This window comes from Heliangelus exortis, chromosome 1, assembly GCF_036169615.1.
Source record: "Heliangelus exortis chromosome 1, bHelExo1.hap1, whole genome shotgun sequence".
Taxonomy (NCBI): domain Eukaryota; kingdom Metazoa; phylum Chordata; class Aves; order Apodiformes; family Trochilidae; genus Heliangelus; species Heliangelus exortis.
In genome coordinates, this window is record NC_092422.1 from 135,350,934 (window position 1) to 135,366,803 (window position 15,870).

Here is a 15,870-nt window from a genome sequence, read left to right on the forward strand (position 1 = left end):
GCAGTGACCGTTTCCCTAAACGAACTCCTGTGTCCCAGTCACTAGGAACAAACAATCCATCCTTCTCTCAACTTGCCCTCTGTCCACCTGGGGGTCTGCTGGGAAGACGATGCTAACTGCAGAAGCAATAGAAGTCCAAGGCACTAAAATATCCAGCAAGCATACTGGGAGAACAGACAAGTATTCAAGTACATTAATTTATACAATTTTACATTCACATTTATTTATCTAATACAATGAAAATACAAAGGAAAAAGTTAAAGTGTCTCCAATAAGTATAAGGATATAGCTAGCTTTTTTTCCCATTTTTTTTTTTCTTTTTAACTTTTTTAACCCTCTATATTCCACTCATTTTTAAACTACTGTTGTCCAACAACATTTATATATCACAGTGTTTCCACATCAAAACTGATGGTAAGTACATGTCCGCAGGGAACTTTTAAAAATTTTTAAACAATTTAAATTGCTCTAATGCTGCAGTCAAAGCTGTTAATATCTTACTTAAAGCAGTAATGACCTATCAAGCACGGGCTGCACTGCAAGTCCATTTGTGTGCCCCATCATTTTGGAGCTGGATACAGTTGACTGGGGAGAGGGAGAGGAGGGGGATTGGGACAGCTTTTCTCCTGGTCTTGGTTCTTCTAGGGGGAGATGAGAAGCATGCTAAAGCCTCATGCTAGGATTCAGCTCTCCCACCCAACACATGTGGATTCAGCCTCAAACCAGAGAGGAATTTTACAGCAAGACTGCATTAACTGACCCCGTGACTTCTCTTCACAGCTCTTGTTCCACACAAGAGCAGAACCCCTTGGTGAAAAGCACTGTCCCATCGTAAGGATGCCGATCATCCTCCTCCCCCTTCAAAGTGTGTGGGGAAACTCCCTCTACAGAGAGTTGACAGCAATGGTTGGAAAAGAGAAATTCATTCCCAGTCTGGCAAGCTACCAGTTCATTGCAGCACTAGGAGTTGATACAGGGCCCCATCTCCCTCCCCATGTCCTGTCCCGAGGTCTCTCCAGCGTGGCTCCGGGCAGGGTTAAGTGGTCCGCAGGTTGGAGCCTGGAGGGTTGCTGATCGATTTCTGCAAATTGCTGATGTTGAAGCTTTGCAAAGATGTGGCACCTACGGGCTGGAACTGGCCGAGTGCTGGCTGTGCCGGACCACCCGTCCCACTCCACGGGGCGGCAAAGGAGGCTGCTGGGTAACCATACTGCTGCGGAGGGCACATGGCCTTGGTGAAGGGACCTAAAGAGGTAGCTGATGCTGCAGAGATGGGCGTAGCACCCAGGGAAGATGTCATAGAGATACAGAGCTGACCCGGTGCCGAGAATTTTCTTGCCATTCCAGGGCCCTGAAAGAAAACCCAACCCCCAAGAAAAGTTACACAACTGTACTTAAAAAAATATTAAAAATTTAAAAAAAAATGTATATATTAAAAAAATATGTATGTGTATATATATATATCTCTCTAATCTGTTCACTCCTTGGCCTATAAGTCGTTCCCAATGGATCTTTAAAAGAACAGGTCATGGTCCTCCTCTTCAGTTATCCTTCCCCCTTCCATAGCAGGGGATCCATGAAAAACGGAGCCAATGGTTTTCTAGAGCAGTTGTCCAAGCTACACAGCAACTGTACTCTAGCTGTGTTTGACCCCCTAATGAGATGGCAACGACCTTGACTGTTTCTCACCATGTATGTTCAGGGGTTACATCTTACCTCATAGCTGCTATGCCCTTTGCCAACTTTCTTCCCAGACAGGTTCATGGCATCTCGGGCCCAGTTATCTACCAGCTTGTGCAGGTCATCTGTGAAAGTCCCTTTCCGGCTTGAGGCGATAGCAGTAGGCTGAGACTGGGGTGCCTGGCTGTTCACTGTAGCCCCGACTATGTTAGTGCTGCTGGTCCCTATAAATACAAAAAAAACAGGAGTCAATTCTCCAGGAAATGCAGTCACTGTGGTAATGGTACATCAATAGAGAGCCAGTTAAAGTGCCATGCAGATTAATGCTATGTTTCAATTCCAGGACGCGCTGAAGTGGGAACTACAAGGACCCCTACAGGCATTTTCTCAGAGTAAGAGTATTTCATAAATAGTTTACTTTTCAAGAAGCGCTGCAAGTAGTCATCTTAAGAGGGGAGTAGTAGCAGCCTACAGGTCTTTGTGGAGGAAAAAAGGAGATTAGATTTCAGCACTGAATGACAGTACGGTCACATCACTCTCTCATCCTATGCCTTTAACTAGCAGCAACCACTATTGACACAAGCCAATTCCACCTTGGGCAACAATGCTGGAAGCTGAATAAGGAGCAGTGCCACCAGCATTGCCAGCTGCTCTGTAGCAAATTATCTCCACTTTGTAAAATGAAGAGAAAAATTCACCCAGATCACAGAAAAAAACCACAGTGAGAAACAGCAACTGTTGGTTCTAGTAGTTGCCATACTTAAATTCTTGAGGATAACCAGATGGGACTGTCTTCATCCATCAAACAGCCAGGATCAGCACAGGAAGCCTGCACTGCATTAAATTTTTTTGCTTTTTGCCTCTGAAAGCATTTTTTTTCCGTTAGGTTCAGATTTCCTATGTCAGAAGAACAAGCATTTCAGATGCAAACAACTATTACAGCTTAAGGAAGGCAGAAATGAGAGTAGTTCCTCAGACAAGCTTTGACAAGTTTACTATTAAACAAAAAACCCTTTTTAGAAATACCAGACTTCAGTTCTGCTAGAAAGCTTTCTGAATATTTTTCCCTGCAGAAAAAAAAAAAAAAAAGATCTTGAAGCTTTGGTTTGCATAACCCAACTGTCCCCTCCTCACACTTATAAACAAACTGCACAGAAACTTTTCAAAGGCAGATCTCCTTAAAGGAATCAAAGAAATTGTGCATTATGAAGTAACCTCAGTTCCCAGCAGTACTGCAAAGCAGCCTCATGTACAGATAGGGAAATGACAGTTACCTACACGGGCAGTCTCCATCTGAAAGACACAGTAAAGGGCAGAATCAAATCTAGATTTTTCAAATCCACTTAGTACAAAAAGCAAACAAAATAAGTATGTGGTTATTGCAGTGCTAAACTCAGCACTCCTTGCAGCACACATCCTCACCTACTTGCTTCTCAAAAGTTCCTCAAATATTTCTACTCATTCACTCTGAAGACTGCAATTGGGAAATCAAAGAAAACCTGAGATTGTGGCAGACATTTCTGAAGAAAACTGATCAGAAGTGGAGCATCAAAAGTGCCAGCTACAAAAAACACCTCCCTATTGCAAAGGCCAAATGATGGAGTTGCTGCCTCTTGCCTGAAGCTACTTCACATTCCTTGCAATCACTGCATCAGGGAAAGAACTGCCTCCACATCCCTGCAGGAATGTTTCATATTGAGGAGTGAATTAGGAAGGTGACGTACTTACTATGCAGGACAAATAAGCAAAGTGTTACTGCCTCTAGTAGTGCTGAGGAGGGAAGGATACTGCATCCCTCCCACCAGTTCCAGCTCAAGCATGGAAGTGGATCCCAGGTTTGGGTGTCCACTGGTGGGGCAGCAGTTGTTATAGGAAGGCAGATTCATGCAACCATACAAAAAAGGAAAGAACAAGGTTCCCTGACAAGGATGCACAGCTGCAGCTCAGAGGAAGAGTAATAGCAACACACTGTCAAGTGGCATGGAAAATTAAGAGCAAAATAACAAGAACCTTAAGCATGCATCATGTGGAATGTGCTCAGAATACTGTTGTTCAATAAAAGCAATGATGTGAAAGGTGAAACTAAAGGCAAATGAGGCAAAAGCAAAAGGGGAGCTGCCAAAACCAGTATTAATCACATTCCACTATGAGGGTTCAATGCAGGGATTGACACACTTGCTCTCATTCTCTTCACGATGGCCAATATGTGCTTTTGATATTTCACATTTTCACTTTAATCTGTAACTGCATAGGTTACAACCTACTTCCCAACTTATGCTGGGGAGTTTCCTCAGGCGATGAAAGGGAAAGAATGAATCAAGATATATAGAGTGCACCCATATGAAGACACAAAGGATCATTCAGGAAAGTTTGTTTTGATAAGGACTGGATTGGTTCAGAGTGGGAAAGGTAAGCAGCTGTGAGAGCTCTGTCTCCAAAAGTGATTTTTCTTAGGAGCTCCTATCTCTGGTCACAGACAGGGGCAGACCAGCCCACACCATTATAGGTGAGCTTTACACAATTACTAAGCTCCCGTGTCACGTCAATTTTAAAAATTACTTCTCAAGAATTTCACATTTTAGTCTAATGTAGTCACCACCTGCAGAAACTGCCATCCAGAAGAGATTGAAAAGGAAGTGCTTCAACTTGTAGCATTTGATGGAAACAACCCCCCACATTCCTGCTCGGTCACAGCAGCCGTCCCCAGTTCTGCTCTGACATGAAGGATCTGAAGTGAAACAGGCTTCTTTCTTTCCAGCCTGCTACCTCTAACACTTTTAATTCTGCCCTTTTGTTTTTACCCCTCATAAACTAGCAGTCAAAAGGTACCTTTAAAACAATCTTAAGTGACATGAGCACACACAGGCTTTTGTAAACATCTCTTGCTTTGGGAGACACACTGGAGAGCTCTGATGGCTTACTCTTAACTCTTTTGAAATGTTGAAGGAGTGTCTGCAATTGGATCCATCACTGAGGTGGCAAGCCCCATCAGATCTGCAAACAAACCAGCTGCTCAGCAGTGCTTCAGCAGATTACAGTGAGCAACTGACCCTGATGCTCAATTGGCTCTCGCTAGCAATGAGCAATGAGTTTCTTAGTGAAGGTGAGGTTCTGCCTGCCTCCACTTGTCTGCAAGAGTAAGAGCCAGACTATTCAACATAGTAATGACAGAGTACACATTGGAGGGCATAACGTAGACAGACAGATGCTATGTTGGAGACAGAGTAAGGGAGGTAAGGCTTCAGTGACCAGAAAAAGCCGATGAATAGCTTCACAATCAAGAATCGGAGATAACAGAAATAAGATAATTACTACAGAGCTGGTTGCAAGGACAGACTTTTTTCACCATCTTCCCTGAAGCACAAAGAGAGAGTAATTTGTTAAAGATAAGAGAAACAGTGAGAAAAGTTTAGTATCAGCAAACAGTACAAAAAGCTTGGTGAGAAACAGAGGACACAGCACAGCAGGGCTCTTGTAGTCACTACGGGGATGTTCTAAGAAAACCCCAAGGGCTGGTCTAGCAGGAGTACTTTCAGAAAGAGAAGAGGCCCAGACTCCTACATTTATTCTTCAGAATTCAAAAATCATAGTGTGGAATGTCAGGAGACATGACTGTCACAACTGGCTGGTATCATAAAAGGAAAAGCAAGTACATCCTCCAGTTTTGTCAGGTGATGAGAAGCATTTTTCAACTCTTAAAGTTTGACCAGTTTGCAACATGAGTAAAATTTATTGGACACACAGAAGTGCCTTTAGTTTGTCACCCTGTTTTCTCTGATCCGTGGAACAGTTCAGACATTCCCTGCCAAGCTGTACCACTCTGTTTCTCCAGCTGCACAGTTAAAAGCATCAATTACTGCACTGTTTCCTCAACACCCTTGATTCTAACCCAGCATCTTCTCCAGTTGTCACACTCCACACAACAGTCGGCAATAGCATTTCAAGGACAAGACTCCAAGAAGCAAGCAACCTGCAATAAAGCCAAGAGCCAGGCCAAGCTGCACCATGCCAAGTACTCCCTGCTTTTACAGGACAGCTACAACATGCCTTTTAAAAGGAAACCATTTCCCTTAGCACCAGTCCTATAAGGAAAGAGATACCTGCCAAAGTACTCAGAGACAGATGATGGTCAATTTGCAGCTAGCCAAGGCCTTATAAGTAAGTAATAATCTCATATATTCACTTCATTGTTAATTCTAGAAATGGAATGGCTGTTCTTTATATTCCCTACCCCAAAAAAGGATTGGCTAGACTAAAGATGATTTTAAAGAGTTACTGAATCACAGAATGTCAGGGGTTGGAAGGGACCTCTGAAGACCATCAAGTCCAACCCTGCCTGACAGAGCAGGACCCAAACTAGGGCAGTTAGCTCTGGTAAGAATTTAACTTTCAACAAAGAAGCCATAAATCTTGAGATTGCAGATGTCAGTGCACATCTGCACATTAATTACCCAGTAAAAAACATTTAAAGCTGCTCAATTTGAAAAATTAAGTACTATTTGCATTTACATCCCCAAACCCAATGAAGTGGGATAGAGGCGTTGTTGCAAAACTGAACAGCCAGGGAAGAAAATGTCACTTTGCTCTGACATACTCCTTCCCCCAGAGGATGGAGCTGGTTGCATTGCAGCTGTCTCTGCACGAGGCCAGGCCCAGTTCCTGCACACAACTCTGGTTCAGCTGTGCTACTGCCAATGGTAGCGAGTAAGCTGCTACAGATGTACAGCACTGTCACACAGCACAGCCACTGAAGGTCTCTTTACCAGTGCTTAAAGCTTTCTCATAGAATCATTCCAGAGGGCAGGAAATAAATGTTGGACATTTCAAGGGTCCAGCCTGCAGAAGCAGCACAGGAGATGTTGCAGCACTCCCAATAAAAAGCACCACATCAGCAGCCTCAGCCCAAGCGTATTATTACTTCAATCACATCAGAAGTTTGAGGCTCTCATGTAAATCTGGTCTAATGAAAGGTTTTTGAAAAGGGCTGAAAGGTAACTCATGAGGGTTGACAGGATGTTTAAAGATGTCTAATTACCTACCTTTACTGCTAGTTGTTGCACATTTAGCTTAATTCCAATTCCCAGCAAAAACGTCTAAACCTGGGCTCATTAGTAGGAAAGCATCTTTTGAGTTTGCCTGAATATATTCTTTAAGTATTTTTAAATCCCTCAAAACTTCAATTTTCAGCTACCCATCTTCTAATGAACATAAGTCCATATTAACTGCCTACAAGTGGCATCAGTGCTCTGCACTTTCATCAGGACTATCGCTGACAACATGCAAAAGACATTGAATTTGCACAGTACACAGACTGCTGGAAGAAGTCAACATATTCCCCCTCAGCAGCTACAGAGGTGTCTAACAAAGGAATAATTTGGAAAATACAACTTCCTTGCTTTTCCAGTAGAAACACTACCTCCCCTGCCAACATGCCAGCCAACATATGCTGAAGCTTAATCACTAAGGCAGGCCAAAAGAAAATGCCAGTGCACCCATGACTTGTCAACTCTCCCCAGTTTCTGTCATTTCCCTAAACTGTCCTGGAAAAGTTTACCAAAAAGCTGAGAGAAAATGAATGCTTGTTATTATGAGTTTAACAACAGAACACCTAACACGAGAACCCAAACTTCTAAAGATGTGCTAAGAGCAGCTGAGCTGAGCCATGGGATGGGAGGGGATACAAGGTGTCAAGTGAAAATGGGCTGCATGAAACAGATCCAAGCAGCAGAAAAAAAAAACCAGAACAAACCAAAAATCAAACAAAACCCAAAAGACAAAACAAAAAACAGACAAGGAAGGAGTAAAGGTGTTACACACAAAGAGCCAAGCAGGGCGTACTCAGAAATCGTGTCCTCCTGCCACCAGGCTTGAACGTCACTCTCTCAGATGCACAGTTAAACTTCGCACAGCCTGTGAGAAAACAAAAACAGGAAGAACAGAGAAAGGAGAGGAGAAGAGACAGAACACCACTACAAGATGTTAGCAACTTGAGATTGGAAGGGTGAAATGCATTAACATGACACACAAGAATAAGCCTTGAAGTGCAGACCAAAGAGTATGTAGGCAATATACAGAGAAGAGACTCCTTCCAATACCTCCAGACAATGGGCACGGGTTGTAGTGTTATTCTCCAGTACATAACCCAATGATAAGGTTGCAGTCTATAGCAAAGTCAAATTCTGACATAAGTATCTAACTGTAAAAAATTGTAAATCTAATGTACTGAACAACTCCAGTTACAGGGAGATGATTCCAGTATCTCCAAAATACTGGAAACAGTTTATTAAAAGAACTCTGCAGAAAATTCTTCCAAAAAATCTGTTCTCCTTTTCTGTCTCTATTTCTCCAATTTCAGCAAAAACAGGTATTAGAACTGATGTATACAATGAGTCTATGGCAAAAGTTTTCAAAAAGATGTTCAAGGGAAAATAAACCCAAAACAGCTAAATTAAAAGAAATAAAGGAATCTAGATATCATACCCTTAATGACTGGCAAGCCAAAATGCCCTCCCTACCAAATAAATCGGAGCTGTCTGAGAAATTACTTGATAACACACTAAACTAATAACAAACAATATACAACATGATTAACTTGGGTAAATGAGCAATTATTGCTACCATTCCCATCCTCCTGCCCTAGCTCTTCCTTTCAGGATAATTCTTTACCTCACAATTGCAGAACATGAGCATCTTTTTACTTTCATTGTTAAGAATACCATTGACAGAAGGAGCCAAAGCAGTTTGGCAGTCTAAAGGACTGAGCCTTCAAAAATTTTCTACCATTTCAATTATCTGTTAACACCAAAGCTGCTCTGCCAAATTCTTAGTCTCAGTTAACATTTCCAACACCTCATTCTCATCTGCCTTCTCATCCTCTCAGCCAACACCGTTCCCCCAGGTCAGCAGAACACTGCTTGCCACCAGCACACTGCACTCTTGCATTATCCTCAGTGCTCTCGTTACAGCAGAGAGCCCCATGCACTATATATCAATTACTCCAACCACCTCAACACATTTCACCTATGTGAGAAGGCAGATATCTAGTTGAAAAAAAACACTCCACTCTTATCAGCCTCTACACATCGGTTAGAGACCACCAATCTACTTCAGCTACCTATTAAAAATCAAGTGTCATCAAGTTGATAGTATGTTTGCCAGTAACAAAGGTGCAAGACTCGACACTAATTCCATTTCAAGTCCTACCTTGGCCTGGTGCAGAAAGGCTTGGTACTGAAAGAGCACCATCACTGGTAAAGGCAGAGTAGAGATTTTCACTAGAAGGTGAAGGTTTGAGGGGCTGTAACAAATGGTTCTGCCCAGTCTCTGGCACACCACCAGGAGGATGAAGAGTCTGCTGTGGGGGCAAGACGGATGGTGCGCTTTGAGCTGACAGATTGCCTAGAGAAGGAAGGAAAGGAAAAATAGACATTGATTGTATCAGTTTCCCCACATCATTTTCCAAGCTTCTGTCATTGTTCCCAAGGAACAGGAGAAAAAACAGATGAAAGTTTGACTGGCACGTTTACTAGAGAGTGAAGTCACTACCAAGTAACTCAAATAATCAGTTGAGCTATTACACTAGCAATGGAAGTGCTTAAATGGAGGGGAAAAAAGGACACAGTCCTTTGGCCAAGCATGACAATCCAGGCAAGAGAGGGGCAGGCAACTACTCGAGTTTCTAAGGAAATGGTTACACACAGCCCCTATCATACAACACAGAAGAGAGCAGCCAGGGTGACTGGATGCAGATATTGCAGCCTGGCATGGAATTAACAAAGTGATTGTGTAGGAAGCAGTAAAAAATTTCTGCTCAGTGCTGGCCCTCCACTACTGCTTGCTCAATGCTACAGGATTTGAGATATCTACAACTACCCAGCAAACATCTGACAAACGTGTCATTCAAAGACTAAGCAGAACTATTTTTTCTGAGTTGTTTATTACAAGAAGTATTGTAGTGAGAAAGGGAGCCTTGACAATTGAAATTGTTTCTCAACTTGTAAGTACAAGAAAAGTGCAACTCCATTAAAAAAATCACTAACATTCATCAACTGTGGCAAACTTTCTGAACTGTAAGGAAACCAGTAATACCATGCTTAAGTGCTACTAAAGTAGAAAGAAAACAAAGTCTGAAGAGACCAGCTCCATTCTGCAAAACCAGTTTCAGGAAGAGGCAAGGACAACATCTTATCTTAAGTAAATAAAAGTTTTGCTCCATACTGTAAATTTAAAATTTTTGCCCCAGAAAAGATATTCCCCAATCCTCCTAGTCAGTCAGAACCGTATGACTAATCTCTACAAAATACAAATCTCAACTCTTCTTACAGAACTATGCAACAGTATCTTTTAGCAGATTGCAGATGTCACAAGCAAGACTACTAATCAGTAAAAGCAATTTCAAAAATGATCTAGTAATCCAGGCAGCAGAGGAACTGCGACAAACACACACATTCCCATTCAAAAGGCAAAACAGAGAGACACAGACAAGAAATAGAACCTTCTCTGTTTTGTCTACTCAAAAAACTGTAGAAAGCCTTACCTGATAGCTGAGGGCTCTTATTTCCCTGGGAGCTACTACGACTGGACTTGCTGCTCTTTCCTTTAGTAGGTCGTCTTCTCCTTCCTGAAAGGGGTGCAGCTGGGGGAATAATTACTGCAGGGGGGGCCTTTCCCAGTTTCATGTACAGTGACTCAATCTCTTGCTTCTGGCGACTCTGCAGCTCCTGGATCTCTTTAAGGTGCCTAACAAGTTACCAAAGACTATGACTTACCAAAATTGTATGTATATACATGCATGCATACAGTCCCTCCCTTCCACTAAAGCTTGACCAGTCTCACTGGTCAAACTCCCATTACATTTAAGAATGGCAGAAATATTTCTTTTCCACAAATAACTGCTGAAGGCACATGGCAGAAAACTTGCCTTTGTTCACTCTGCTCTGACCCTGGCTAGAATTCCAACAAAAAGTTCCAAGCATTGTAACCATAGAAACAGGATAAACTTAACTACAAGCAAGAATATATACCTACTGTAAAAGATCAAATTGCTCAGCATTAAAATACTACAAGAATAGCTAGATTACTCATTTTCTGAGACATAGCCTTGGAGACTTTTATGTTTGTATTGCCTTAGTTTTTCCTAAGCAGTTGCATACACAAGACTTAAAATTGCCAGTTGCTCTAAAAAAAGTTCAGCTTTCAATACATATAAATTCGTAGGTCCCAATTGCTTGATTTTTTGTGAGCCAACAGCAATTCTTCAGGCAAGGGACAATTATTAGAAATACAAAGACCTGCATGTCATTTTCAAATGAGACAACACTGTTCCCACTACCTACTAAATTTCTGTGATAACCAAAAGCTTCTATACATCTGCAGCCTTATCAAGAGTATAGCAATCAACCTACATATAAACACATGCAACAAACTTTCAGGTAAGAAAACAGCCAACGTATATACTTTTCTGGCATTATTACATACTGTTTTCCCCACCAAAGAATCTTACTTTCCACATAATCAGAGAATGGAACCTGACATTTAGCAAAACTTTAGAAATTACAGAAGGTAACTTTTTTTCTTTGTGAAAAGTAAGGTCCAGATGAAGAAAAAGCCATGCTGAGCCTCTGTTACATGTACTTCATACAAGACCACCACACAAGAAAAAAAAAACCCTTACTTCTCCCGTAACCGACGGAGTTCCAATTTCAAGTCTTCATCTTCAATATCCGACTCATTATCACTGCTCATGTAGGAAGAGTTGAAGGAGTTGCTAAGGCTCTGGACAGGGAGGCTGATCTTTGACCCTCCCAGGGGCTGGAAGGAGTCTGGGCTCCCCGAGCCATCATCCAAATCCTTAGCCATTCCACTTAAGAAGGCAGCCTCTGGTTCAGAGGACGGACCATTCATGTGCGGTGACTGTCTCGACTCCAACTCTTTCTTCGGAGTTGCAGCTGAAGAAGCAACTTGCTCCAAGTCCACAGAGAGAGGAAGAGTCATTGGCTCTTTCTCTGCACAGGTGACCTCATCCTGAGTCTTTGACACTGAAAAGCGTCCCACTTGATCCGTTGTTGTTGTTACCTGAAAGCGCCCAACCTTGGTGGGCTGAACAATATCTACTGGCAACTGCAGCATGGGGACTATCTGAGGAATGCCATCTACCACATCCAAGGAAGAGTCAACAACAGCCTCACTTTTCTGACTGCCAGTCTGCTTTACCAGCGTACTCTCTGGGCTACTGCCAGAAAGAGATGAAGAATCAGTTGAGGTGGTTTCAAATTGCACTGGCTTAGTTTCAGGCCTGTCACCTTCTTTTAGCACATCATCCACCGCCACAGATACCTAGAACAGAAATACGATCATGCAGACTTCCCTAACATGATGCTTTTATTTACCTTAATAGTAAGTTGCATCTGAGAGGGCAAAATTAACCCATTTCCTTGGTATGCCACAAAGCAAGATACTGCTTCCCTCCAAGTAACACACTGTCACACAAAACAGTAGTTCCAAGCAACCTGGAGGATTCATTCCCCAGCAACACAGCAGATTCAGAGAGGACTTTGTCAAACACAGGACATAATACAGCAAATATCCAAACACTACCATCCCAAAAGTAGCTAAAACACAAGGCCAACAATTACACAGCTAAGGCCTGACACCATGAAGTGCTGCGTTCTCAATTCTAGACCTGCATTATCTTGTGCAGCCTCTGACCTGCGTGAAGACAGAATCTGCACAAAGCTCTGCACTCACAACTGCAACACGGACACTTTCTTGTGACAGAAAAGCCACCATGAGGCACAGGGAGCTGGTACTACATGGGCACTGCTCAGCAAAGATCCTGCATCAGCCACCAAATGAGGTCAACATCTTGTACCTGAAACCGTCCCATCTTCAGAACACTGGCTCCTGCTGAGGTAGCCATAGCACTGCTCTCTCCACCAGATGATGCTGAAGCTAAGGAAAAAGAGAATGGGATTAGGAGGAAAATGAGCAGTAAATTCTTTGAACTCCAACCATTTTTTATCTACTTCAAACTCAACTATCTGTTAACTCCTAGCAGGCCTTTGGATTCATGGGACCTGATCTATTTTTCAGCTTTACCATGTCGAATATCAAACCATGATATTAAAGTGAGGTATTTCTCTATAAAGTTTCCCTGTACAGTATATTTGCTAAAAGTGCCCTTTTGGACAGCAATAAAAAAAAAAAAAAAAAAAAAAAAAGGACCCCCCCCCACTTATTTTAAACAGAATGTGAAATTCATGTAAGAAAAAGCTTACTTAATTCAATACCCACATTGACTAAATTTGACAAACACTGGGGACAATTTATCAATAGAAAGACGGTAAATTTAAGAAATTTTATAAACCACATTTGCTCAAAACAGTCTTATCTGAAGCTTTGGAAGCTTGATCCTCAGGTATCAGCTCCTAATTTTGTTGTTACAAAGCCGAGACATTGTATTTGTAAATCAGTTCTATTGGACAACTTGAAATGTTTATTAAGCAAATTCCAAGTTTGTTTACTTTTACCTTCTAAACTTCAGCAGGCAAATCCCAACTCATTTTCTAGCAGACAATTGAGTTCTATAGTATAGGTCACTGCCAACATACTAAAATGGGAATATTTTGTTTTCCCACGGGTTTTATTAGCTGTTGAAAGTTTGCCACTGAACTTTAGAAGCACATGCAAGTTAAACAATGCTTACTAGATAGTTCAGAAATAATACTAGTACCACACTAATAATTTCTTTTTAAAAAGCAAGATTTTAAAAATTAAACAATTAGGAGAACACTGACAGGAATGTCTCAGAGTATTCTGAATGTTGTTGGAGTTCCCCCCACCCTGACCAACAACTGAACTCATGCAGATTTGAAAATCATTTGGACTTCAATTGTTACCATCCAGTTAATCTTAAATTGTTCTAAAAATGCAATCAGAAAGTCTGGTTTCCTTACCACCTTCCTTAAATTTTTAGTTGTTTAACCTTCTTTTATCTAATGTAAATATAAAGGAAACACTCTTAGGTTAGGAAGATGTATCCTGCATATTGAATACAGCATGATGACACAAAATCTGAGAATTCCTGCTGGTTTTGCCAAGAATGTAATATAAGACACAAAACAGTTTCTTCAAATCCTAAGGCTGTACCTTTACAACATACCAGAGATTCTTTGCAAGTCTTAATTTAGGATTCTAGACAGCTTTAAATTCTAAGTGACTTACTATAATATGCAGACACCGTTCCCGTGGCCTACAGTAGAAAATTTCAGCCTAGCTACTAAAACCTAAAGTGATCCTTAACAAATTGCCATTCTATGACTTACTAAAAGGCTACGTCCTTCTAAGTTGCTACTCTGTTCAATTTTGGATTATATCTCCATGCTGGCAAACAATCTAAAATAATCAAGGCTGCCTTACCATCCTTCAGAGACTGAGTTGCTGCGGACACCACCCCGGTAACCGTTGTAGATGCTACTGAGGGCACAGACTACAGGTTCAAGGGGGGAAAACAAAACAAAATTAAGTTAAAAGAACCAGCAGTTTTGCTGAAGATCACAATGTCAATCTTTATCTTCATTTTGCACCAAAGTTTATTATTATCATCTTTAAAAATTTCAGATTCCCACTTTAAAACATCCTCCCTCTATTAAGACTGACAGATTACATACTGTTTGTTAAGTGCTCTTTCCCCTTATTCCATAATCCCTTCTCCTTCTAGTTTGGTGACATTAATAGCATCACCAGAAAACCTGGATTAAGAATCAATATCAAAACCAAACTGGAGATACATAATCTATTGCAACATACAGTTTTCCTACTTTGGTTGACTCCCACAAACCGGAAGATGACTCAGTTTTCTTTTTCAAAGTCTAAAGACTGGTGTGGTAATATTAAATGCAGTGACCTAAGAGCACAACCTTGAGGAAATATTAAACTTTTTCAAGACTCCTATACTGCCAGCATTTCAAACATACACAGGCAGGAGCAGATGTCACTGGAACTGTCTCTGGACTGAGGGTTCTTCTCAGCTGAGCATCGAGATCTTCCAGTGGCTGCTGGGACTGAGAAAGGGAAGAGTAAGCAGCTGACCCAGCTCAGGAGAAACATCACATTTGAGAAACAGCCATATTTAATGTTAACATTTAAAGCAGTCAGTACAGCTTTCATATTTCTATGATGTTCTCCTACACGTTTAAATTTAACACATATAGCACAGTAGGACAATAAGCAATTTAAGCAACACATTTGGTAAAACACAGAAAAGAAGTATTAATTTGAGCTTAATTTTTTCTGGAAGTTAGCACGGAGTCTGCATTCCCACCTTTGAGAACTGGGCAAAGATGCTGAAAGCCCCCAAGTTCTACTTTTTTTTTGGTTGGAGGATAACCAAGATACTCTGTATTATGGATTATCTAAAATCTTCAAGAAAGTCAGCTAGGAAAAAAAAATACACAGAAAAACTCAAAGATGCCCATAATTTCAAACACAATCATGGACTATGTAAGATTGAGGACAACTCAAATTTTAAAAACCCCTCACCTCTTGCAAGATACCTCAAGCTATCTGGATGGATTGACTAGAAGAGGAAGGAGGGAGAAGGGCAGAATCTCTCTCCAGTATTCTTACTACGAAGATTTTAGATGTTTGAGTTTTTCAAATTTGATCAATTGAATTAGGGAGGGGAACAGAAAAAGAATTACCTAAAAATATCTTAGACGATTAGAGAAGTCTGGATTAATTAAAAATTATTAATTAGGGCCATACACATAAGATACATTTGGAAGAATAAAGTGTAGACAGCTATCATTAAGCTGCAATTCTTTGAAGTAGAAATTTCCATCTGACCCTCAGCATCATTAATCTTTCCGAATCTTTTATATGAAAAGGTCAGATCTGTTTTTAGAACTGAAGCTGAGGTTATGGCAACACAAAAACATTACTTTCCACTTTCAAGAAACTGAAAGCTAGAGGTACATAATAGCAACAGGTTCCTGCTTCAACAGGTTGCCAGGATGATATTCTTCTGAAATTGTGGATTTCAAAACACAGCCAAAAAAACCTAAGAACAATAAACCCCCTACCAATCCCATCCAAATGAGGAAAAAAAGAGCACAAGGTGCAGCACAAAGTGCCAAAAATGAAGCCTGAAAAATATGCTTTTTAAAGTAATAAAGGAATAAACAGAACAGG

At 41.1% G+C, this 15,870-nt stretch overlaps 1 protein-coding gene across 24 annotated transcripts in view; it reads right to left on the bottom strand.

Moving 5' to 3' along the window:
- Positions 1-197: 197 nt before the first annotated feature.
- WNK1 (WNK lysine deficient protein kinase 1) overlaps positions 198-15,870 on the bottom strand; it is a 97,285-nt gene continuing 81,612 nt past the window's right edge. For 10 of the 24 annotated variants that reach the window (XM_071768337.1, XM_071768272.1, XM_071768292.1 and 7 more), the window contains 10 exons: positions 14,655-14,741; positions 14,098-14,167; positions 12,551-12,630; positions 11,354-12,015; positions 10,217-10,419; positions 8,884-9,078; positions 7,498-7,590; positions 4,993-5,034; positions 1,717-1,904; positions 198-1,351 (listed from right to left, as the gene is read on the bottom strand). In XM_071768337.1, coding sequence (XP_071624438.1) covers positions 1,037-1,351; positions 1,717-1,904; positions 4,993-5,034; positions 7,498-7,590; positions 8,884-9,078; positions 10,217-10,419; positions 11,354-12,015; positions 12,551-12,630; positions 14,098-14,167; positions 14,655-14,741 — 1,935 coding nt within the window. In that variant the 3' untranslated portion in view covers positions 198-1,036. The remainder of the gene's footprint in view (positions 1,352-1,716; positions 1,905-4,992; positions 5,035-7,497; positions 7,591-8,883; positions 9,079-10,216; positions 10,420-11,353; positions 12,016-12,550; positions 12,631-14,097; positions 14,168-14,654; positions 14,742-15,870) is intronic. The other 14 variants (XM_071768362.1, XM_071768352.1, XM_071768311.1 and 11 more) reach the window with 5 other exon arrangements.